Raw genomic sequence first — 26154 nt, 5'->3', positions numbered from 1 at the left:
ACAAAAATCCAATTAATCACCGCGATTAATTCCTAACGCAACTCATTTCACGGTTGAAAATCGTGCTGGAAACCAGCGAACTATAAAAAGCGAAGCAATCGAATCAGTGTGTTCGCGTCATCGAGCATCGTGATACGGTACCATCGTTCTCGAGGGCCGCGTGTTTCGCTAATTACCCAAACAATCAGCGAAATTCCGATGCGGCGCTAATAGTCGCAAGACAAATCGGCAAGCGTCACGAAACGATTCCTCACGATTGTCCAGCGCTCTCCTTCTCTCCCTTTTGTGTGTGCTACGTCACGAAAAATCGCGGTCTCGTTTGATGGCAAAACGGCCAAAAAATCCTCTCACGTGCCGTTAATGGCGGCCTGGATGAGAAAAACAAAGCGAATTTTCCACGGAAGCGGGCGAATTTTGGTGGCAAAAACGGGCGGCGCGTGCTGACGCGACCGGAAATAAATTCGCCGCCAAGTTCATTTCCATATCTTCGTGGAATAAATATTTCTGTTTAGCTAGAATCGTTGGAGAGAAAAACCGGGCGAGTTTTACGGTCGTCAGAAAATTATGAAAATTTTTGCCGCTGCTCTATGACGAATTCCTTGCAATTATCGGATCGAGCGTGTTTTGCGTGTTGCTTAAAAATGAATAGATACGATTAAAGACACAAGTGCTCGGTAGGATACACGTAAACAAGAAGAGAATTCTTTCGGTAGAAATGAAAAGGGAAATATTTCCAACATTAAAAATATTCAAACATAAGTCAACGAAATCTGGTTTTATGTTTTCTCAGTCTTTTTCGTTATTCGATAATACACAAACTGTTGCTCTTTTTGTTTCTACAACAGGCCAACTGTACGAATACTTTTGTGTCTCCCTTACTTATTATTTACTTATTATGTCTCTCTCTACTTATTATTTTAATAATAATTAAACAGCGAAATTATATGAAGATATGTATTAAAAATGATCTTTCAATATGATTCTTTAAATTCGCTGATGTCAAATATCACGCGGGTACTCGCAATGTTTTTAAAAAAAAACGACAAAATCAAAATGCGTGTCGTGTTAGTAGATTAATCTCGCTGACTGTCAAGGAAAAGCGCAATACTATGGCAACTCGTTCTCCTTGTTGAACGGGTTTGTGCAAATTCTACGATTATCTCTATCTTAATTTGATATTTCAATTCCGCTGGGATTTATCTCCATCTGGTGAAATATAATGTCGTTATCTTTCGGGATAAATATTTATATATTTCTCGAACGCGGCGTATGTAAATCATCGAATTCGAATAGAGAGATTGAACATTATCGACAGAGAGAAAAACTTAATGTATAAATCAACCGTGTACTCGCGCAGTATATTGAAACATGTAAATATTAACACTAACGTGACAGTTGTAAAATAACTAAATAAGCTTACCCGACTTACGGACAAGAATTCTATGCGAGGAAATTTCTGAACACTGACCTGCAACAAAAAATCCCACATTTACATAACGGAACTGAATTATAAATTTTTTTTTTTTTTCTTTTTAATATTATCTACATTTAATTAAAAGGTAACACTTCTCTATTCATAAATGAATCTTTAACATGATTCTTTAGTTTCTTAATAATGAAATATGCTGAATTGAAATATATTGCACAACTAAATACAATATACGCGAACGAATATAATTAAACTTTTCCTGTTCACAACTCAGATTCGTCCACCGCTATACGTTCTATCTCCTCGTCGTTAGGGTAATATGTTAAAACAAGGCACCTTCGGTTCATCAAAAGCTAACGGAGATAAGTTAGAGCCGCGGAAAAATTCCACGATAAAAATTATCTAACATAAAAGGTAGCAACATCATACATAAAAATACTAATCTCGTCCGCCGCTATATATGTGCTATCTTCTCGTTATTAAGATGATTCGTTAAAACAAGCACTCCCGGTCGATCGAAAGGTAACAGAGATAAATTACAGCCACAAAGAGAAAAAGTTATCACGATGTCACAATCTGTGTACTCTCGCATCTCGTTCGATATGTATAATACCAATTCCGTGAAAATTCGACGCCTCTGCGTGTGTGCACGCGCGTTCCTCGGCCGCGGCCTCTAAGAAAAGGCATGTGGCAGGTGGCCGCACGATAGTTTGCATATTCATCGGTTTCTCGCTTATCGGTCCCATATTATCACGGCGTGCTTAATTGACTTCAGATTCCCTCATTAGCGCTAATGGGTTAATTCCAAAACTGTTCCACCGTAAGGCGCCAACAAACCGCGGACAAGAGCGCGCTCGCGCCCGCGTCCACAAAATCCAACGTGAGAATCGTTTTTGCCAGATCGGCTCACGGCTCTCTGCCCGATAAGTTCAAGGAAATTAAATTCGATTATTAAGAGTTATATTGCGACAGATAGTAAAGAAGACTCGAGTACATTTTTATTCACATTCGAGGAACTTTTTAGCCGACCTTTCATTTCTATCTTCTCGTTGGACTTTTTCATTAAGAAATTGGCGCAATTTTTATTCCGCTTTCGGGAATATTTTTTCAGCTTCTATTTTCTTCTTCTTGGATCTCTTGGTAGAAAAATTTGCATATTATTTCTTCGAATATTTATATTATACGTTTGGTTAAACTTGTTCGTCGAAAGATTTACGTAACTAACGTTATTTCGTTTAAGCGCGATGTTTCACGGCTGACTTTTATTTTGTTTTTTTTTTTTTGTTTTTTTTTCTTCCAAAAGGAGAGGTATATGACGAGGTGCGTTTAATAAGAAAGCAAGAGTAAAGAAATCGCGGGGGTGGACATAAGTAATCTTAACGCAATTTTTCAAAACCGAATCAGCCGCGAGGAAGACGAATAAAAGGAACGATGCAACAAACAATGGTAACGGTTCGCATGTTTCGTGACAATGTGTCATAAGAGGACTGCAAACATACGTAAGCACGTATAGCAGCTCTCAGTGATACAACGACATGTAATAATTGTGTATAATATAAAGAGCACAGAATCGTGTAACAACGTGCGCAATGCAGCATATCGATTTAATGAAAAGCACCGTCGTATCGAACGCATAAAGCATAAGTGTCGTTGCACCAAACGTCCGACCACATTCCAGCAGAATTTATTGCAAAAATAACATTTAACCAACGATCTTAATCTTTTACAGCCAACTTAATTACGTGTAATCAACCTACTCTTTATTCTCTAAAAACATTTGCAATTTCGTTTCCATTCTGTATTAAATTTAATCAAGTGCCAACGATAAATTTTTATTTGCATTTAATGCCATTTGAAATACACGTTTTTAAAGCCCGGAAACATTCTTTCGTTCGAATTTTCCATTTCGCCTTTATTCTCTGTCAATTTGATCAAATACGACAAAAGACATCTTTACGCAATTTTATTTAAAAATACACGTTTGATGCAATCGAAAGAACATTTTCATACAAGTAATCGGACAATTTAGTGACTTCCAAAGTTCCACGAAATCAAGGTTTATCAGACACAGAAAAGTTTGTCCAGAAAACATGGAAGAGAAAATATGTCGTGAGGAAACACAGTGATCAATTCTTTACACTTTGCTGACTATAGACACCTTTCGGTGCATGTCGTGTCTATTTTCCACCGACAAGCTGCTGCAATAACAATAATCGATAGCGAACTGACGCTGAACAATCACGTCGCGATACAACTGCAATTCCCTCTTGAACTGCAGTAGGGGGAGATACGAAAGGCTGGAAAGTTTGCGACTATATCGCGATTAGAGCACACCAGTGACAGACTTTCGCCGTCCCACGCGTCTCTGGACTTCGTAATCGAGGATGTAATTTAAACTACTTACGTCCAGACTGGACAATTTGTCGGTAAGTCGGACATTCTCTGACCACTCGTTGGAAAATCATCGGGCATTTAATAGAATCACTGTCCTTTCCCCATCTTAGACATGACTAGTCTTCAATTTTTATTGTCCAAGAAGAAGATCAACGTAACATTTAAGAAACTCTTGTCCTTTACAGAATTTTCTGCAAACATTTCTCAACGATCTTCCGAGTTTCGTTTATCCATTTTCGTATCTCTTTTTTTTATAAAGTTTTCATAAAGATCCAATAAGAGCGACAGTATATAGGAATAGCTTCGATCAACGTGTCTAAATTGGCAAAGCTAGTAAACTCGTTAAAATATAATTATCGAAAGAAAGAAAATTCACAGGATACTACAAAATAGAGCTAGCGTAAAGGAATTGAGGCAAAAATGGAACATCGCAAAGTACAATATCAATGTTGCTGACATCGAATGCGAATCGTCCAGCAAATTTCCAGCGTTTACTAACCAGAAACAAGGTAATAACGAAAAGTAAAAGGGAAGGGGTTAAGCGTTAGGAGAATGAGAGGGAGAAACTTAGAAGAGAAGGGAACGATAGAAAGGAGAGAAAAGGCCAACTGTAACTTAACTCGACGCCCCGATATCCGATCCTCCCTATAAAAATGCACACGCCACTCACGTCTATGTAAACAAACGGACATCGAATGGTCGAGTGACTCTCTTTTTCCGGTTAGCTACACCTATTAGCTGGTATGTAGATCGTATAGCAGTCATTGCAGTTCCTGCAACAGGCCAGCCCAGGTAAAGGTACTCCTCCGATTCGCGAAACGCGACTCTTTCTCGCGCTGGAACTCGAGTCGTTCGGTGAACCTAAACTGGAGTTCTCTTCTACCAAAGCCCGTTGCACTTTATGTTACACCTGCTACGCGTTTTATCCGGCCATCCTCGCCGCTTGCTTTTTAATAGCTATCCATTTGCTTCGGTTTGCTCTTCAATGGCAGATACTACATGTCCGAACGATGACGTCGTTATCTGAGATATTTGACGAAGATAACGGGGTTCGCTGGTGGATGTACTTAAGCTTTTATCGAGGAACAGATAATTGGAAATTGATCGTTATATTAAATGAAGTTTTACAACAGGATGGGGGAAAAATGACCGGAGAAAATTGATTAAGATTTGTCTTGTGAAAAATCGAACACGATCGTGTCTAGTGGACTGTGTGCAGGCATTAAAATCTCCAACGAGAAGCAGCGCGCTCGAATCTACGAATAAACAGAAGTTAAACCGATCAACTCCGTTTCTTTTATTAATTCCATAATTCGGATACGAAATTAGTAGATTGTAGATATATATGCAAATTAATCTTTTGGGGATAGAATTAGGTAGATAGAAGCTGGATAGAAAATTATTTTACTTATTAAATACTACTACAGAGAAGTACCATATTTTGGGAAATGTGTATATTTTTGCCTATTATGTGTGCACTGTGCATTACCAACCAAAAAATTTAGGATCAATTCTTCGATGATAAGTAATTTATTCATCTGCTAGTGCGGATGTTATGGCATTACGATCAAATTAAAGATTTCTCGAGAATCGTAGAAGCAACGTAGGAAAGTATATGGAAAGCATAGAGATTCGAGCGAAAAGAAAAAAAACTGACGGAAAAATCTCTAAAATGGCGACACCGGATCGGTCGCGTAACTGTTGCGTACACCGCTGCGCGACTATCATATTGCAACCGCGTCTACCGATTATTCTTAAAAGCGGCCGATTTTTCAAGCGATCGACTACCAGATGACAAAAACAATTGGAATAAACGCGAACGGAAGAAAATACGTACGAATTTTCCTTGTCCATTCACGCCTATTTCTTTTTCGCTTTTCTTCTTATCATTTGGAGCGGCGTTTCTCCGTAAAGTACAGTTATTTAAAATCTCATAGACATATCACCTATCTGCGAGAAACATATAATCGTGAAACTACCAAAAAAATTAACAAAAATGAACATGTTACGTTCTTCTCCTGTGCTTGTCATATTGAAAAACATGTCCGTACAAATAGTATCTTATACAAGTTACTGCACAAGTTTATTCTGTACAAATCTGAAGGTTAAATTTTAAGCTGTCGAATCTTAGCTAATTCCATTTAATTCATCTAGGTACAAAAATTACGATCGATACCGATAACGCTGTCGCTGATAAATTTCACAGCGTCGCATTGAACAATTGCGCAAAGACACGGGTTTGGAAGCCGAGGCCTCAGCACACGCGAAATAAATCGATTTGTTAATCGTTCGCGAGTTGCTGTGTGCGTAATGCCAGCGAATTAATTACGCTGACAACATTGATCGCGCGACCGGCCCGCGCGTGGGTGTTGCCTCGTTCAGAAACGCATTCGTCAGCCCGGGCAGCCCGGCTGATAAATTGATTTCATTCTCTCTGCGAATCGATGTCGATCTTAATACCCTTCCACGAAAGTCCATCGAACTGACAAAGGAACCTGCTTATTCACACACATAAACAGATACGTATTTTCCATTCCATCTCAAGCAACTGTAATAAATACGGCAGTCAACAGATCTGCAAAATAATATATGCTGATCCTTATTGGACAATTGAGAAAATATGTCTTTGTTCTTAAGTACATATTAAGACAATTGGTAATGTCATAAAATATACGATAATTGATGCAGATTATTCGAGAAGCGATTGGTCAGGAAGAATATTTGTAAGAATTTTTAGTAGGAAAAGAAGTTTGTAAAATTTCCTTCAAAGTGTTAGAGAGAATAACAGGTAATTTTATATATTAGACATTTTACTTTAATATACTAATAATTTCTTCGTGATTTCATCGTTTCATCTCATTTCCCATGAACATACTACCACCAACAAACAGAGTTACAACAATTTCTACAATCAAGCAATCATCGCATCAATCGGTTTCCTTTGATCGATTATAACATCTTCGTACGTATTGTAATTACGTTGTTCATGCATCGATTATATACCAATAACTCGTGTAGCGTAATCAATTATTACTTTCGTTTGATCCGGCACGTTAATTTACTCGCATTACCCTGCGTTATTTACCCATGCTATTCAATTTATTCTCATTACCGTTATTTTGTTAAGTATCGATCAGGGATCCACGGATCCTGTTCGTATCGCGTCGCGATCGCGTACGTGAGCCCGGGAGCGCGTTTTTTCTTCCGTCTGTAATTTTATTAAATAAATCAAGTCGCTGGGTGACGGCGGCGGCTGCCGGAAACGAGCTCGCTCTTGTCCCACCTGCCAGCCGACAGCGCGCCTGAAATTATGCTAATTAATACGGATCGACCGGCAAAAACGCGGCACCTCGCCCTCGAAAATTTATACGAACGTTACGGCACATAATATTGTCCCGCGAGGCCGCTCCGTACGATTACACGATATCGAAAACATCAAGTGGGCGTTTACACTGTTAGAAGAATTCCGAAATTACGGGCGCAGCGGGCGCGCGGCGCGTTTTTCAAGCCGCGAACGATGCTTCTACGGCACGCGAGAGAAAACGATATGACGATCACGTACTTGATCTTTTGTAGGGACAGCAAGTCTCTTTACGTGAATTTGTCGACGATCTTGTCGCATAAACTGCGTTTACATTAAGTAATTTTTGCTTCATCGACTGACAATCGGTCGACCCACTTCAGCGATTTAAGTTGAAGTTTTTAAACAGAGGTTGTCCACGCGTTTATCTTTGGTCAAATGACACGGACATTCTCCAACGATTAAGCTAACCTGATCGCAAAAACATCTAAATTAATATATTCAAATCTGATTACTCAAAACACACATGTACCGTATAAAAATTTGGAATTTAGTATGGTCGTTTTAAATAACGTACCAAGTGTGTGTATATATGAATTATTCGAATTAAATCGACTCGATTGGTTGACCAAAAATTGTTCAACCTACTTAAACACGATTATATTACTCGCACACAGCCACTACAGTGCACATAAAACTTTACTCAAGGACCTTTCCCTTGCCACTGCTCATTCTTTTCCCTTTTACCTTGCAGCCAATCCGTTTCTTTCTCTTCTCAGTATCCTCGGAGCCTCCTTAAAAATTCTGTCAGTGAATCGTTCTGAGATTCTCAGCGGATGCAATTCCTGTGCAAATCTCGAATCTCTCCCACGAAGCCTCGGCTGACCGATCGGCCGACATTCAATTCCGCAGGCTCGCGACACACCTACGGTAATATCGTAATAATCGGTATCGCGGCTCGAAACGGTTAAAATAAACGCCGCTAACACGCCGATCTGGCCCCGGTCGAACACACCATAAGAGAAAATCACTCCGAGTTCTTCACCTGTTAGGTACTTGCTACCGATTTCGCGCTACGTGCACGGCTCCGCTGGCTAGCATCTTGATACCCCGACGTTGTGATCGCGAGCGTGTTATTACCCCGCCTAGTGGCTAGCTCCGAAGATTACACGTCTACAAAGTCGGCGCTGGGGCTACGGGCCGATCTCTCTTCGCCCTCCCCCTCCAGCTCTGCCTTCGAATTTGTAACAGCGATATGCACCGCAGAAATTTACATATCACCAGGAGACAAGTCTGCGCGGGAGAGAAGACTTCATTTTTACCCTTGATCACCGGCTTTTCGAACGTGGAACGCACGTTTCGCCCATCTCCGGATACACATTTGGACCTAAGGGTCTCCGGTGTGTCCGACCAACAAATTGGCGTATCGGATAAAAGCTGGCCATCAAACCGATGATGCAGACTGCGGCTAATGTTACTTTTGATGTTCCGAGTTGTTTTGTTGCGGGCTATCGATGGCTGAATATCGATGGTATACGCGTAGGCTTTTTGTAGATATTTTCAAACAATCGTCGGATATCGAAAACGATCGAAATGGCAGTTTTGTAATCGTTTTTGTCCACTCGCAACTTTTCAAAAGTACCAGTCTATCTTTTATTCGATACCATAATAACACAGTTCCCACGTTTTCTCTGAAATCATCTTTAAAATATACGAATTACCACTTTTTCAAAAACCTTGTCAATTTGATTGCCTTGACAAAAACGCACGGAGGTTGTTATTTCGCCTGTTCGACAGACTGTCACAATTTTCTTATGAAAATAACCGAACCGGGCGCCATTAGCCGCTACAACTTGTTGTTTCGTCTATAATACGTATCGGAAACAGCTCGTTTCGCAGATCCTTGTTTTTGCAACTGTAACGAACTAATAGGGGGAAACGAGTTCGATTGTTATTCGGTGTTTATTACGCTGCCGTAATTACAAAACCGCAACACGGGCCGGCATTCAAGTACGTGTAAATCGGCCTTTAAGCAGGCAACACCAGAGTGGCGGCGGCGGCCTATCGGTACCATTAGCATAGAAATGATACGTTGATCGACGCGTTCATATTTATTCGAAATTCCGACCGCGACAGAATATTGGTATTTACCGCGAATTTGGCCCCGCTGAACCGGCAATTTCACGCCAATCTGTAGCGCGTCGCCTTTTCATTAATTAATTCCTACCGTGCACGAGGATTCCATCTTCCCTACGGCGACCGAATGTTTATCGTAAAACGCTTTAATACACTGTCATCTCGATCTTAACATTTAATTCCTCGGCGATCGGTACCAACTAACTACGTCACGCGATCCTTCTGACAAGACGATCGTATTTTTTCGTACGAGTCGCCAGCTCGTTGCTCGATGCTGCCTCTTTAAAAAGTCACGTTACGCCGTAATTGGTAATTTCCATGGATTTTTTATGCGCAACTTAGTAGGTCCTTCGAGTTCTTCCAATTAACGAGCAAACTTACAATCGTATAAAAATATCCCGACAAACGCAACACGGAATCTTCGTGATTGAAAATAACAAAAAAAGAAAAAAATAGTTTTAACTGTTTAAATATGACTGTCGTTAATAGAATAGGAAAGGAACATTTCGTGGAACATGGGCGATATTAATACTGGAAAGTTTCAGACAAAGAATCGCTTATTAATCGCTTCATTTGGAAATGATATAAACAGAAAAATCTCGACTCTTTTATGACCGAGCTTTCCAACGTAGCAAAATAAATAAAACATTATCTTGTATCGTCTGTTCTATGATTACTTTACTATACGCGCCTATAATTATTGATTTGCGATTTTTTCTGTGGCTTTTTACAAAGTAAAATACGAAAGTCCGTAGAAACTGAAAATTAGACTCGCTTCTTCACGTGCGTTGTACCGATAATGATATTGTATTTAATTTAGTAATTTCATTACACGTTCCGAGAGAATGATTTGCAAAAATGTAGTCGTAAATTGCAGGCTTTGCGTAAATTTCTTTCAAAGGAAGAAGAGAGTATCTAACGATACGTAAGGCGTGCATCGATAGAAAAATAGAGAATAGCAGTTTTGTGGTAGAAAACTTGAAACGTTGCTGGAGTTCGCAATTTCGCAATCTCGCAATCTCGCGATCCCGCAATTCTCGCGGGCCGCGCATCAACCTGGTGGAAAGTCGAACGCAACCGCGTATACACAGGGCGAAGATGATGAAGCCAGAAAGGCATCGACTACCCTGTGTTTATACGGCGCGGTGGTCCGCCCCGCGAGCATTAGCTCTATCTTTGCACCGCCCAATTTCGCGTTCCTTGAATGCAAATTCTACCGAAACGAGCGGATAGCGAAATGAAGGGGATGCAGCGACGACGATGACGGTCTGACCGACTTGTCGAGGACCGGGAGCCGCTTTGCTTCGCCAAGGTCTGATAGGTCGTAGAAAAACTACGATAAAAACTTTCTGAAGCTATGAGATGAGCTATGAGATGGGCTGTGAGATGATGTGCGAGACGAGAAGCCCTTAACTTATTCACTGTTTCGTGCATCAACAGCGATGCGACTGAGAAAATTTAATTTTTCAGCAAAGTGGTTTGAAGTAGAAAATAATTGACCGCTTCGCTATTCATTAACGTATAACAAAATTATGTTTCTTTTAATTTTAAAGAACGATGTCCTTTTCGTTTTGACATGATGATGCTCGATATTGTTTCATAAAATATCGTTTATGTGCCGTTTTATTATTATGAGCGGTAGTAAAGTAATTTTTCTAAACTGGCACGTGCTTCTTACAAGTTAAATAGTATAATTATAATAGGCGGTTAAAGCTATCTCCTTTTATTCGTTTTGAAAAATAAATGGCTTATTTTCACAAGGTTATTTGTCGCAGTAAAGTGACATAAATAATAATAAATTCCAAAATGAATTCTGCAGGTGCTTATTATGATGATTGTAGTAATTTGTAACATAATTATTGTTCTCTATTCTTGTAGATATTTCGAAACGTATATCGCTATTAGGAACGTGCAAATAGAAACAACTTAAAACTTGCACGGTTGCCTTCGTTTGGACGTCAACTTTATTTATTCTTTTTTCTTCTTGCTAATTGGTAAATAATTCTCAGGATGAATTAAAACTGAAAAAAATTCAACCTGAAATTTCTTCTGGATCGAAAGAAGAGAATCGAAACGCGTGTCGATTGCGACGGTATGGCTTCACCGTGTTCTAAAAACACAGCCACACCTTGGCAGCGGGAAAAGAGGTCAGGATATACCGACCAGCGAACACGAGGCACAATGTGCGAATCGAATGAAGGTCCACGAAGGAAGAGTAACAACGATACTCGAACTAATGATACCGTCGACAAACTAATTACACGAAATAGCGGAACACCGGCCCTCGTATCGCGCTGTTTCGATAATTATTTCGCGTATTCCACGAAATTACATCCTCCCGCTTCCTCGAAACGGTACATGCGTCCTTTCCCTTCCCCCTTTTCCTTATTAATTAAACTTTCAATCCTGAAACCCCCTATTAAAAACAGATGTACAACACGAAGAATACTATTCCTATCTATAGATACATATCTAGATGAAAGTAGCATACAGTAGAATTCCATTATTTGAATCCCCCGAGAGATGAACTACATAATTGGAGTTCATGCAATAAGAAATTCATCAATCTTCGCCATTACCTATTACTACACTGCAAATTTTGATGCATTTGCGGGAGAAATACGAAGCGTACACGTAATACGGAATAATAGGTAAAATATCGGAAGTGTAATATCCCTTATAATTTTTACTGAATAAAACAATTCTCTACTCAGATCTCATTTTTTCTAAATTACATTCACGAAGATATGCATCTGCGTAAATAGCCGCACTCTACCTATTATGCGTACCTTTCGTTCACGTATAATAAAGACTTACGTAGCAACAAGCAAACGAATTAACTAAAAGTCCATTGCGATAAAAGCAGTCCAGATAAACAAAATTATCCTATTCCGCCATAGTTCTACAGCTCGATACCCGAACCAAACGTGTCCCTAAGACGTGCACATCCGCTTCCATTCACCCCTAGAACGCTTCCTCCTGTCAGTTCGAAGGAAATCGTCGGACGTTTCATCCCGAAAGCCAGTAATCATGCTAGTCGAACTTCCAAAATTGACCGAACGTATACGCAAACCGACCGATCCTTGTTTTTTTTCCACGAAGCTCGATAATTAGCCTCGTTCCTCGGCAATTTAGCCATTTATTCGTTACGCACCGAGAAAGAGAAAGAGAAAGAGAAAAAAGGAGAGAAAAAAAGAGAGTAAAAAAAAAGAGAGAAAAAAGAAGACGATATGGCGTATGACACCGACCGCTGGTGTCTGGTCCTCGAGTAGCAGGTACTTCCGGTGCCAGAAGGCGGCCACCTCATTGTCATTACGTCACCAGAGGCTGTCATTTGGTTTTTCAAGCATCCGTTTTTCTCACCGCGAGGATAGAGGGCTTGATGATCGTAATTACACAGAGGCCGCTTCGAAGAAGGACGTTCTTAAACAGATACGCGCGTGCGTGCACGATCTGCTTCGAAAACACGGTCGATTGATCCAGGACCTGAACCGGTGCGTGGACCAAACTGGTTATCAGTTCAATATATTCCATCCTTTGATTCGCATTGTACTGGCCGATAATAAAATATGCATGTACCGATATGTGGAGCGGAAAATGGGCTATTTTTTTTCTTTTTTTTTTTTTTTAAGAAAGGAGATATTTCTTATTGACAGTTTAGCTCCGAGCTGGGCTTAACACGTACTTTGTTTCATTCGATTTTGATCGGTTTTGTGTGCAGATGTTTATGTGAAGAGGACGTAGGTACGTGAGGTTTAATGGCGAGATTGCTCGTTGTTGTAATCGTCGAATATATCTCAAATAATAAATTAATATACAGCCGTAAACGTGAGTCGTTAATACGAAGTATAAATCGCAAAATAAAATCCCGGAATAAATACTCGTTAATGCTCGTCGTGTAACTCGATAAGATACTCGTAGATACTCTAGATACTGTTAGATACTCGATATGTACTGAGTCGCTCGCGATCGTGTCCGTTTATTTATACTGGCCGGGGGAGGGTCAGAAAAATCAAATTCGTCTTCATTCGACGATTGCATGTAGCGGCGACATTGTTTTGCCCGGAGTCTATTTGTTCTTACATTACTTGTAACCTAACGATCTTGATATTCCGAGGCAAAACAGCATGATTTGAATTGTTCTCTGACTCATGTGCCGCTACATGTGTTATGAATGAATTTAGTAAGCGTGGTAATCTGTGATAATAGAGCGAAGTCAGAGGGATTCGAAATAGAAAGAAAATCGAGTTTGTCAACTCGTTGGAACTAAACGTGAATTTGACCGCTGCTTGATTCCATGAGAATTGATCATTCACAGGAAGTTATCCTACATGCGAAAATAAATCTTAATATAAAACATAACGTTTCCATTTTGAATATCACTTTCAAGAACTCAGAGAAATATATACTTTTAGCTCTAAATTTAATTACTTCTATAATAAAAGGTATAGAAAAAGTCATCAACAGTAAAGAAAGTGAAATTACAGAGATTGACCCTTTTTTAACATATTTTTTACCATAAGTTGTTCGAGTTGCCATGCATGGCTGAGGACGGTATAAATATATCAGTTCATTAAAGTAGATAGGTACAAGAAACAATTAATAGCTTGGTAGAGAGAAGGCGTGCATTCGTTTAAAAAGTGTTTTCTTGCCACGGTTTTGTTGGCAAGATTTAGTAGATCGGCGAGAGGATGGTCGTTTGGAAAACATTCTAGCGCAATTTATGCGCATTTAGTTCAATGATTGATGAACAGTTACGCGAAACCAGTCGTTGCCATATTCGCCGACCCAAATGCCGACTGCTTCGTATTCCGGTGACCATTAAGAAATTCAGGTGGCCATTTTTTCATTGAAAATTCGGAGTAAAATCCATCTGTATAATATATATATCTCCTTTGAGATTTCGCGCGTTCTCCTAACGAATTAACGTAACTGTTTCATTTTTCGACAACTTTATCGTTCACAATCTCAAAGTTAAAATCTTACACGAGAAAAATATTTTTGTAGATATACTGCATCTGACCATACAAGACGATAAGAAATTGAACAAGTTGAGAAAGTTGAAAATTTGATTTTGGCTTTAGTTTGTATAAAAATGTGTATGAAAAAAATGTACGTGATAATTGTTAAGAAACTGGAAACAGCGTGGCAGATATACTTGTTATAATAAGTAATTAGTAACAGAACAAACCTCTCTTTAAATTCTACTTCTTTAGTTACGCTCATCGAAATATGAAACTTCCACACGTGCATGAATATTCACAACCTAATAATTATGCTTCATTATTCTTAATAGCTTTATTTTACGTTACATACAATACTCGACTAGTAAAGAACATATCTCGGCCGTGAAAATAATTAAAATAACAAATCAAGTCCGAGTAATAGAAAAACACAATTCTACTAACACTTAACAACCACTTCGAACGAATTCAAACTACCAACAACTAAAATTATTACAAAATTAGTTGTTTCGTTGTTTTATCGTTATCCCTAAGAAACAACTGAATACAAAAATGAGTGAAAAATGCGATAGTCCGCTACAGTATTTTAAAATAAACTTTAGGATTATTATCTTTGTATTTGGTATTACTTTTGCATCACTCTGTATTAGCTCACCAATCCATAGCGATTGGGAACCAGTGGTGAACGAATTTTAAGGACGATCAACGAACGGCTGACAATGGAAAAAAATTCGAATCGATGATCGATCAAACGGTTTAACGGCAGGGATTGCCATCGTTATTACCGGACACGGACAAAAATCGGTTAGTGGAGGAGGGTAGAGGACGGGATGCCGCGCGCGCCAAACAAATCGTGGCTAATAAGAAGTTGATACATGGTGGCGAGCTGGAGGGGGCCAATACATAAAAATAAGATAAATTTTACACTTGGCTGGTGATGAATGGAGGGATGAATTATTGAATAGTTAAACACACAGCGCCGTACCGGACCAGCTCGCCCCGAGCTCAGGCCCAAAGCCGGATCGGTGCATCGTTCGTGGCCAGGGCCGCTTGTTTCGCCACGAAATCTCCGATTCCATCTCGTTCTCGGCCTGTCATCGATCCTTTCGCGCATTTCACTCATTTCTCGCGATGCATTCTCCTCGATAATACCGTTTCCTCCTTTACGATAATTGATTCCACTATTCCATTAGAAAATTTCTAAAGATTGCACAGCCGAGAAGATTATTTCTTTCTACCAAACGTCCTTTTCAAACTGAAACTTTCTAAATTGGAAATAAAAATTAGACGCTTCGAAGATACCGTGACAAACATTGAAAAATTATAAAATATCCGATACAATTTTTCAAAGAAAAATTGAAACTCGAGAACCTGAATCAAAGATTCGTTGCTTTTACGGGCGAATTATTTTCCACCAGTCATCCGTACGATCGCCAAATTAGGGCAGTTAACGAGGCTTAATGAGCAATTCCGAGCGGTCGTTGGGGCTTCAATTAATTCCGCGCGCTTTTTTCCGCACGGTCAGAAGACTTTTCGAGCGGACGAAAGAGGAAAGGCGAGGCGAACGATGCCGGGGCGCTCGTCCGTTCCTGCGGCATAAATTCACCTGCACGTTTCACTTCGTTATGGCTCTATTCACAGTGCCGTAACCGCGAGGACGGATATTCCTTGCTGTGCGGCCCATTCACCACTGGCTGGGGTCCCTTTGGGCCCAGCAGCCCTGATCGCGGGTGGAAGATGCACTGCGCGTCCTGCCGATTGTTTAATCGACTCGTCCTCCTCCCTTCGTCCCTCTTTTCGGTATCCTTCGTGGAAACTTTGTTTCTACGTGGACCGGACGTTATTTACAATAGACAATCAGAGATTCGAATGGGAACACAAACATTTATTCCTGTTGGAAATGAGCTGCGGGTGAAGCGGAGTTTTAATCTTTTATAAGGACGCGAGAGAATCGTTTTATGTTCTCGTTATTTTACAATTTTGCTTTTGTTCTTATGTTATTATCTTCCGGTGCGGTTGAGGTAATATCGTTGATAAAATTTCACGACTCGATCGAGTCACAAATTATCGGTATCGATAAATATCGTAATGTCAAGGAATTTGGTACAAGTTGAAGAAACAACGGAAATTCACGAATCTCGCATTAAGTTGCTTGCAATTTTCGATAATCTTTCCAAAGTATGAGTTATATCATTGTAATATTTGTATGAAAATCAGGAAATCTATGACTTGCAGCTTGTAACTTGTCAATTTACTGATATCATTAGGTACGGCGGCCACTAATGAAAAATCGTGATCAATATTCGCTTCGTGGTTTCAAGGGCAACGAAAAATGCGGTTACAGACAATGAATTCAGAATGAGTGGTAAAAAATGAGATCTAGATCGAGGTGATGTAGGGATTTTTCAAGAAATACGTTTCCTTCTTGTTTGGTGGCGAAACTATTACAGGCAAGATACAGTACGCTTGATATGATGTTTGAGCGGAGTTAACGAGTAATTATCTCCTAACCAAAAGTAATTTCCATGAAATTTCTGAAGTGTATTAAATCAAAAGCCATCATTCTTTAAAATCTTACAAAAGAATCCTCCTATGATTTCACACTTTTTTATGCTTTGTAATAAAACTTGAAAATTACGTGCATATATTTCGATATCTTTTTCAGTATTCCTTTTATACGCTTGTTACTGGATTATCTCACTTGATTATTACATTATTGCATCGCTACCAAACGTTTACTATTCTCATTAAAAAGAGAAATGATAAGCAATCGCTAGCCTTTTCCCCAAGAGCAAAGAAAAATTTGATTATAGCGAATGAATTATTAATGTCTTCCAGACACTGATTAATTTCGTACGTCAGAAAATTCAGAAAGGCGATTATGTTATAACCATTATTATTAATTCATTCGATTTTAGCATCAAATTCAACAGTAATCAAATATGAACGACTATTGATAAAAGACGAGCGTAAAAAATATCCAAATGTCCACATTATAATATTTTACTACGTAAAAGAAATTTCTACTTACGTTCCACTTCTCCGAAAATGGTCGCAAAAATATCCTCTAATCCTCTACGATTCTACCAAATCGTGTAAAACCATGTTACGAATTAACAAAGTTCCAGTTGTAGTCGGTCAACCTCTGTTTCCCTCGCATAAAAGTTAACAAAGACGTGAGTGCACACTTTCTGCGGTATAGCTCCTCTTATTATCGGATGATTTTCTATATTCAGCATTCTTAACGAGAAGAGATTCGAATTGAGAGACAGCGAAAAGTGAACGTCGCGAAGGAGTTGGAATACGAAGACCGGGGTCGGAAGCGACACGGCAATATGTAATGGGGCACCAATTATACGCGTGACACGGGGCATCGTTATAATTGGATACGAGGTGTTAAATCTGCTGGGTGTGGCTGGTTACGGGAGTTATGAGTGTTCCAGCAATAATGGTCTTGTCGCGGCTCGGGCTATACATATCTCTCGCACGAGCGAAACGCATCACGGCGCCGACTAACGCGAGGGGAGTCTATTAAATTACAGCGTGTGCTCGCTGCGACGTAGAAAGTAGGTAAACGATATCCTCCTTCGGCTACGGAATTAAATCTTGCCCCGATCATACGATATCTAAACCATTCGCTGACTCTACGAGCACTCTCGTCTCTTCCGTGAACTATGCTTCCCAATGTTACTCCATTCGGGCCAAATATGAGCAAACTGCACCGTCTCACGAAAGTATCCCAATTAATAGTTTCCATTCCATTTCGATTCCAGATCGATTTCCTGGAAAATTGACTTTTCCTAATTGCGCCACTTCTTTTCTAGTATACCGATGAAGTATTGCAGCATTCAGCGATTTGATTCGCGCCGTATTAGTTGAAGATTGTCAGTCAGAATGCACAGTATTCATCAATTATATATTATATTCGTTAAAATCGTCATTGCGATCAGTTTAAAAAGATAAACGAAGAGATGTTAATACCAAACGATTACATTCTTAAAACTGTAAACTCAGTTCACTATAATGGAACGTACATTGTAACGTGTCGAACCTTTGCTTGTAATGTACCGTCTTCTAACACCGTGCGATACCGAGGAGATCGACTAGTATTTTTAATCGAAACTCTGCGAAAAATTGAGAGAAATCCGGTAACGAAACGGGAATAGAAAGTAATTTCAATAATCCTCAAACGTAGGATAATTGTTATATTTTATACGAGAGCGAGAAGAAACCGTCTGAAAATCTGTAGAGAGCGAAGGCTTTGAGCCCAGAAGACGTTTAGCCAGTTGAATGGAGTAAAGGCCTCAGAAGCAGGTTCATTACAAGGCTATAAACGCACGTTAGAAGACCATAAGGATGCGCGGCAATTACTTAAGAACAAATCAGCCGAAACCCGGCACGATGGCTGTTGTCCATCAAGAAATCATCGACCTCTTGGTGAATGGTTCCTTAGTTGCTCTGGCAATTTCCGAATGCGCCGCCTGTTAGTAGACCTTTCGGCTGGCCCAGTGTAATTAAAAGATAGCATGTTGCGAACATTCGAACGGAAATATCCATCTAAATCGAAATCACGTGATACCCTTTTCCCACTGGACGCAATTTCGTACTCATTGCAAGACTCGATAATGAGACCTTCGAAGGGCTCCTTCGGAAAAAATCTGAAAAGCTTGCGAAATTGCAAAGATTGGAAGAGAAAGAGAAGCTATAGACAGAGCGCGGATTTTCATGCAACTTCATATTTTTACGCGGACAGCTAAAAAAGTAAAATTTATACAAACATTTGTTGTATTTCTGCGTATTATGCGCACTCTGTACATTTTCATAGTTCTCATAGAAGCATAAGTATCCGCGGTCTAGATATGAGAATCTAAAACAGCGCGAATGAACTCGCGTAAGACAAGGAATCAGAGAATCGACGAACTCGATAGACCGACTGGCTCCGAGTAATTAAAAGATAGAATGTATCGCGAACATTCGAACGGTCTAAATCTCGTGATATCCATTTCCTACTTAACCGCAATTTCCAACTCGTTGCAAGACCGGAGAGAGGGATCTTTGAAAGGATTCTACGAAAAGCTTAAAAATCTGAAAAAGAACTTGAAAGAGTGTAAAGTTTGGAAGAGAAGGGAGGATCTAAGGGTCTAAAAAAGCGCGAAGTGGACTCGCGTAGGGAAAAGGAATCCGAGTAGTCGGCGAATTTCGATGGTGTGCGTAGTTGATGGATCGTTTGAAAAGAGATCGGGCCCCTTCTCAGCCGAACAAGAACGAAGCTGACAGTCGAACGAGTGAAGACCGGAGAGAGACTGACTGACTAAAGTATAATCAGGTTTCGACTGAGTCCGCGGCCGCATGTAATAACAGTAATCCCTTCGTTCGCCGGTAATTTGGCCGTTCGCTCAAAAACTCCAAATTATAGAAGCTGCTGTCATTAGGCCACGGTGAGCATCGTGTATCGCGAGCCACCTTCTTCCCCGAACCCTCGGGAATTTTGGGGAAACTCCGCTCACCATCCCTTCTCGTCGATCGTTAGCGATCGAACGTTTAAACGGGAGATCGCTTTTCCGCGATTCTCGCAATTATGTTGCCTGATGTTGTCTCGTTGAGCACTGTCGCGAGTGTAACGCGTACAGGATGTTAATTACCAGGTGTAAACCACGGGATCTACACGGTGTCCAAGACACCGTATCTAATTGCGAGACATCATCCCAACAAATCTACGTTTAGATTCAACTTTTTCAGTTCTTCTCGTAGAAACACGAATTTTTCCAAATACCCATAATAGTCTTCGGTCTTCTCTACAATTTTGTGGTTTTTGGTTCACGTCTCGGAGGATTGTACATATCAATTAAGATCTGCCTGTTCGAATCAATACTTTTATATTTGTACATTTATATTTTGATGCCGCTAGTATTTCTCAATAACAGTTGACGTTATATCAATAATAAAACAATTCACTTTATATAATACGATACGACAGCTTTCACAAATCGGAAGCTGTCACAAAGTAAAATTTATGAAAGCTTTCGTACTGAAGATTTCCAATTCCAAGTAAAACACCAATAATTCAACGCCATCAAACGAAATGCTGTCGAATTGAACGTGTGGAGGATTAGTCGTTATTAGGTTGAGCGAAATAACGAGGGCGAAATGTTGCTGTCGCAGTCCGTCAAATATATTTTTGAATAAATAAATAAATAAATTACAGACGAATTGTGAGTCGTTGGTACAAATATAAGTTGCGGAATTAATACCCGATAAATACTCGGAGAAACTCTGTAGATCATTTTGGTACTCGTTTACACACGTTGATGCTCTTCGATATTTTTCGATATCTCTCTAGATCGCGTCCGTTTATTTATACTGGTCGGGGGAGTACCGGAAAATTTGAATTCGTCTACGTTTGGCGGTTGTATGTAGCGGCGATATTTTTTTGCCCAGAGTTTATTCATTCTTACATTACTTGTAACCTAACGGTCTTGATACTCCGAGGTAAAACAACAACAGGATTTGGATTGTCCTGACTCGTGTGCCGCTACAAACGCTTGCAGCTTGAGATCTTCCAACTCAGACGGTCCAACTGAAATATACAACATCTGAAAGAAATGGCACAAAGTCCTATTTATTCCTAAAACTCAAATGCTCACAAACCAACCCAAACGATTAAACAAATTCGCAAATCACTCAGAAACAAGAAGACGATCGTTCAAAAACTCTATCTGTTCTACCTATTCTAAATCTCTAAGATCCATCCAAGTTTCGAATCAAGCCATAGGAGTCAAAATCCCTCATGTAGCCCGAGGAAATGCGTAGAAGTGGCGCGTCCTTAAAACTTACGTTTGCCTAGGTCCATCAGAGCCCGAGGGAAGGACTCCTTGGATCCGTAGGAGTTGAAGAAGCCGAGGAAGAAGCAGAGAGCGAACCAGACAGAACGCCCTGGGGCCACTCTCTGCCGGATAGTCGGTCTCATTCTGTTCCTCTGTTCTTTATCGTATCAAAGGGAAGCTAGTGGGCAGCGACGAGAAAGAGGATCGTCGACTGTACGTCTCGAAACACCGTTTAAAACTCCATTACGCTGTTCGCTCGTGATCCCTTTGATCGCACGGCGAGTTCCTCTCAGAGTCAAGAAACTCGAATCGAGAACGATCGTCGATCGTCGGATATTCTACGGATCGAAGACGATCGAAGAAGTTCAACCCCACCAAATGAAACTCTTTGCTTCTCTCTTACGAGATCGTAACTCGAAGCAGACGAAAATTCGTGCAGTTAACCCCGTTCTTTCAGTTGTTTCCCAGCAAATCGTATTTTCCTATCTAGTTTTCTGTTAGAAAATTTCTCCGATTCGGAGAAAGAATATTGGGTTGTTTGAAGAGTTAAAGTAAGAAAATTTAAAGATACTGTGTCATAGGATTGCGTCAAGAAACTTTTCGTCTTTTTCAAATTACATGTACATTCTTTCTATGTTTAGTAATTTTTGCACGCTTCCAGAATACGCGCGTATTCAGCTGTGTGGTGTCAAACGATATTGAAAATCTTAATTAAGATTTAATGCTTTCTAGTCTAGCACTGTTTTAATGTTCGTATTTTTTCGAACGTAAAAAGTTTGAGAACCACACCAGGGTTAAATGACATTTTGCGAAACAACGAGTAAGATAGGGTTTGGTTCATACGAGAAAGCTTCAACTTCTGAGTAGCATGTCGAACGTTTTTATCCCCTTGATAATCGGAGTTTTATTCAAATTAGCAATCCAGGAAATAATGTCATTCCGCGAGTTCTTTCGCAGGAAGGAGAAGTATATTTCACCCCCGACATATCAGCCGAGGGAGAAAAAAAATATACGTAATACGGTGAAATACAAATATCGACAAATGTAAAATACATTCGGGTAACGTGAGTCATTACAATAAAACGGCGCTGTTGGTTTAAATTACCCTATCGGTCGATTATGTCACGCGTCTTTTTTATGTATGTTATACTGTCATGAATATGTATGGCCGGTTATCGATAAATAATCGTGATTATAATTGTAAAACTCGGCCCAATAAATTTCCTCCTGCGCGATATCGTTTTTGACGCTCAAAAAGTTCACCTACAAACACTTGCGTGAAAATTAATCCTTTCAAGTTTAAAATTGATCGTGTCATATTTGACAATTTGTCTGAGCCTGTCTCAGATTACATTATCAAGCTTTACTTTCTATATTTCCTTCAACAACTTTTTTATTTTTTAATGGAAATATCACAAAACCGCACCTTCGAATATTTCTACATCCTAAACTTACCTATGTTGAAGATTTAAACGTTAAAAATTTCAACTTACACATACACTGTTAAAGATTAAGCGGATAAACGACACAGACGATCAATTCATCGTCGTTAGCAAGATAAACTCTTTCGGTTATCAACTTTTTTAACTACGCTTCTTTTATCCAACATCTTAAGATTTCATCTTCTAAAAACTCACCCTTCTCAGTTAACTACAAGAGCAACGAACGTCGGACCAAGGAAGATGGAAATCAACGTACTACCAAAAATTTCTATTCGCCAATTCAACGATGCTGACCGTCACGCGATGAAAAAGAATGGGGAAAAAAGGAAAGCGAGGAAGCTAGGCCGATTCGGCTATATCTCAACTAATTACGAGCAACGTATGCAAACGATTCGAGTAAAGTTCAGGCGGATATTCCATGGCCAGAGGCCTTCCCCTTATTCGCAATCAGTGCCGCACTCCGTCTCTGTCAGCTTAGCACCGGTTATCCCCGGTCTATCTTTCTCTTGATGTATCGAACATTACACACGTATATGTATCGTGTGTCGCGCGTACCTGCGACTATATTTATGCGTGTCTGATAGCTGTGCGAGCGCGAGTGTCGCGTTCAAGACGCGTGCACTCGTCTACATTTCCGTGTAGCCGCGCGCCGCGAGAATTAAAAGTCGCCGGATCGTGTTGCCCTTCTTATTTAAAATATCCTATCAGCCATTACGAAATATCCGAGGAAAACTGACGTTTTATCGATGTCTTCGTGGCATCTTTGTTTTTCAATTTAAATTCGCTGTTCTTCTCGCTTTGTCTTCGTATTCGTCGCGTTCGCGTCACATGTTTTGGAATACTTTCCTTTCCGATACTTTATCCATAAAATATTACAGATAAAATAGCTAAAATAGAGATAAAATATTTGACACGAAAGGGAAAAGACGAAAGAAATCTCTGTTTCGTAAAGATACGAATCGGAATAACAAACTACTAATGTCAATTGTGCGTGCCTCCGAGAATGTTTAATATCGATACATAGTTGTGAAGCGATGATTAAACTCGTCCAAAATTTATATCTTACACGGCGACTTTCCTAAGTATAAATGTCCAACAGCATTCCCGCGATACAAACACGTCGCGTTGTGCTCGTTCGTGGAAAGACACAAAAAAGTACAAACTTTCGGATGCAATCACCAAGATAGATTGTTTTAATTTATTCAACTATCCAACGCTCCTATGTCCATCGTTAAACATGTAAATCACGTCGAAACTCTCAATACTTTATTTCTCTTCTCAAATTCGAAACTTTGATTCGATGTTTCCTTAATGAATTTCACTAAATTGCGAAAGAAATCATACGGGTAATTATCCAGAGTCTAAAAAGAGATCACTGAATCTCAGAATATAACGAGACAAAGTTCCAGAAACAGAGTTACAAAGGCAACGACAATCACATCGCAGCGATTACAAAGTGGACAGGCATTCGACATGAAAGATTCTCCTATTAGCGTTCCGCCGTGGTGCAATAATGACGAATCTCGGTTCAGCTCTGTAATTTACGATCTATACATACACCTAACCGTCGAGTTAGCGCATAATCGATCGTGTTCATGTGAAAAACATTGCCTATAGACTATTCGAGGCTTGAAATCGGATGAAATGTATGTCTTTGAAACGACTGGCGAACGTTAAGTCCACCATTGGACGCGCTTCACGTGCAAACACCCTCCTTCGATCCCATTAGCACCGGCTTTAGACACATGAATTGTATATGCGCCGCGTCACGATACTTCGTGGCCTATCGTTCTCTTGAATGGCTAACAAATTAGCACCCTTACGTTTCCCGCTTTCCTTCGTTGGTTTTCCAAACCTTCCAACAGATCTATACGCGTATAACAAGGGGAAGTCACCACCTCGATATCTACTCAGCTTATTTCCCAAATTTATTCCGGTTGTATATATACGAGTAAGTCACGACAAACGTGCGGGGACGATCGTTCGAATAATCCAAGCAACGGGAACACAATCAAATTAGAAGCCAAGTAACGAGAAAACAAGTATGAAATATGTCGTCGGCATTCAGCATTTCGTGGTGCAGACAATTGCTATTTTTCCTTTTTAGTCATATATTACGTAAGACGTTGGTAATTGACGCCGACGTGTGGAGAGAAACGAGAAGATAAATTTGATATAAATTGAATTACTGAAACGGCTGCAATTAACGTAACGACGTTCGCTTCGGTGTGATTTTCGTGGTTTTACGGCCGTCGCTTTACGAAAAATGAAATTTATCAAACCCGTATATACGCGACTTTCGTTCTACGATTTTCTCGTTTCATTTAGTAAACTATATAAGCGACATCATTATCATAATGCATAAAATGCGGCGACATTTCGTGCACACGAGTGGATAGAGTGTTCTCCATCGACATAGTAAAATGTCAATTACCCTTTAAATTGCTACATATGAAAGCATCGACCATGCACTCTAATCTCATGAAAAATCATCTCGATGGAATAGTTTCGTAAAAGGTTCGATAAATTCCAATTGAGATATTACTTTAAATCATAAGGTACCTACCGCATATACAGTTGCCAGTTGCTCACGAAAGTATTTGAACATTTATATTTATCTTTTCATAAATATATTACGTGTTTTATGCAAAATGGGGCACAACTATTGTAATCATACTGGTAAAATTTGAAACAAATTTGAAACAAATCTGAAAACATACATAGAAGCTACAAGATATGTGATGCAAGTATATATTTCGAAAGCATCGCAAAAGTATTTAAACAGCCAATTATACTCGCTATGTTAATGACCCTCGATATTCAAATGGGTTACTTTTAACACGTATCATATATTTAAAATGACTATGCAATAGAGATGCATTGCTATAAATATATTGCAATTTCTACGTACATCTTCGTCTCGAATAATACTTATTCAGAATATCAACGCGGGATTACTCGTTATCTTACAAATTTATCAATTTACTTTCATTCATATACACGATTTACGTTCCTACAATTTTAGATTCACACTCTTGTAAATTCATTTAGCGCTAGTTGACGAATGATAAAAACTCGTATAATAACGAAATACGACTTCAGGCTGACTAACCCTACTGTACATTATCCCTAACCTTAACTTAACATACTTTGTAGAAGATAATTTAATCTCAAATTAGCTTTCAAGTATCTGACGTACAATAAAATATCTATTTAGAGATGGCGCCAGTATTTCTCCATTATAATCACAACAGCCGTGCTTCGTTGCAGCATCAATAGAGTTTTCTATAATAGATGTCCAATACTTTCGATACATGAGTCACTATACATTCATACATTGTATATGCATATATACATTGATGGTCATTTATCCACTATAATGGGATACAGTGTTACCAACCTTTTACCATTTCGACGTCGTCTTTTGGTGGCATAGACGGTTCCCAGTTGGCTCATGGCGACCGGGTTGTTGGGTCCCGACGCCGTCGTCGGAGTCGGTACCGGCGCCGAGGTGGGCGTCATCGCGGGATCAACGACGTGGGGCTGAGGGTGAGAGGCGGTCAGGGTGAGCTGAGGTCCCGGGGGATAGCATGCCGCCGTCACGTAATCTGTCGCCGCGAGGGACGCGCTCGCTGGTCCACAAATCCCGGCGACCACCCCCTGC

General features: G+C 39.8%; 1 protein-coding gene across 1 annotated transcript in view; it reads right to left on the bottom strand.

The window, feature by feature from the left end:
• Window positions 1-26148, bottom strand: part of LOC100747736 (aryl hydrocarbon receptor protein 1) — a 160195-nt gene extending 134047 nt beyond the window's left edge. Inside the window, exon 1 of the mRNA XM_033322834.1 lies at window positions 25891-26148. Coding sequence (XP_033178725.1) covers window positions 25891-26012 — 122 coding nt within the window. The 5' untranslated portion in view covers window positions 26013-26148. The remainder of the gene's footprint in view (window positions 1-25890) is intronic.
• Window positions 26149-26154: the final 6 nt, after the last annotated feature.

The sequence above is a fragment of the Bombus impatiens genome, unplaced genomic scaffold (assembly GCF_000188095.3).
Source record: "Bombus impatiens unplaced genomic scaffold, BIMP_2.2 scf_0672, whole genome shotgun sequence".
In the NCBI taxonomy this organism is placed as follows: Eukaryota; Metazoa; Arthropoda; class Insecta; order Hymenoptera; family Apidae; genus Bombus; species Bombus impatiens.
The sequence above is the reverse complement of the archived record's forward strand: the minus strand, read 5'-3'. Positions and strand labels throughout refer to the sequence as shown.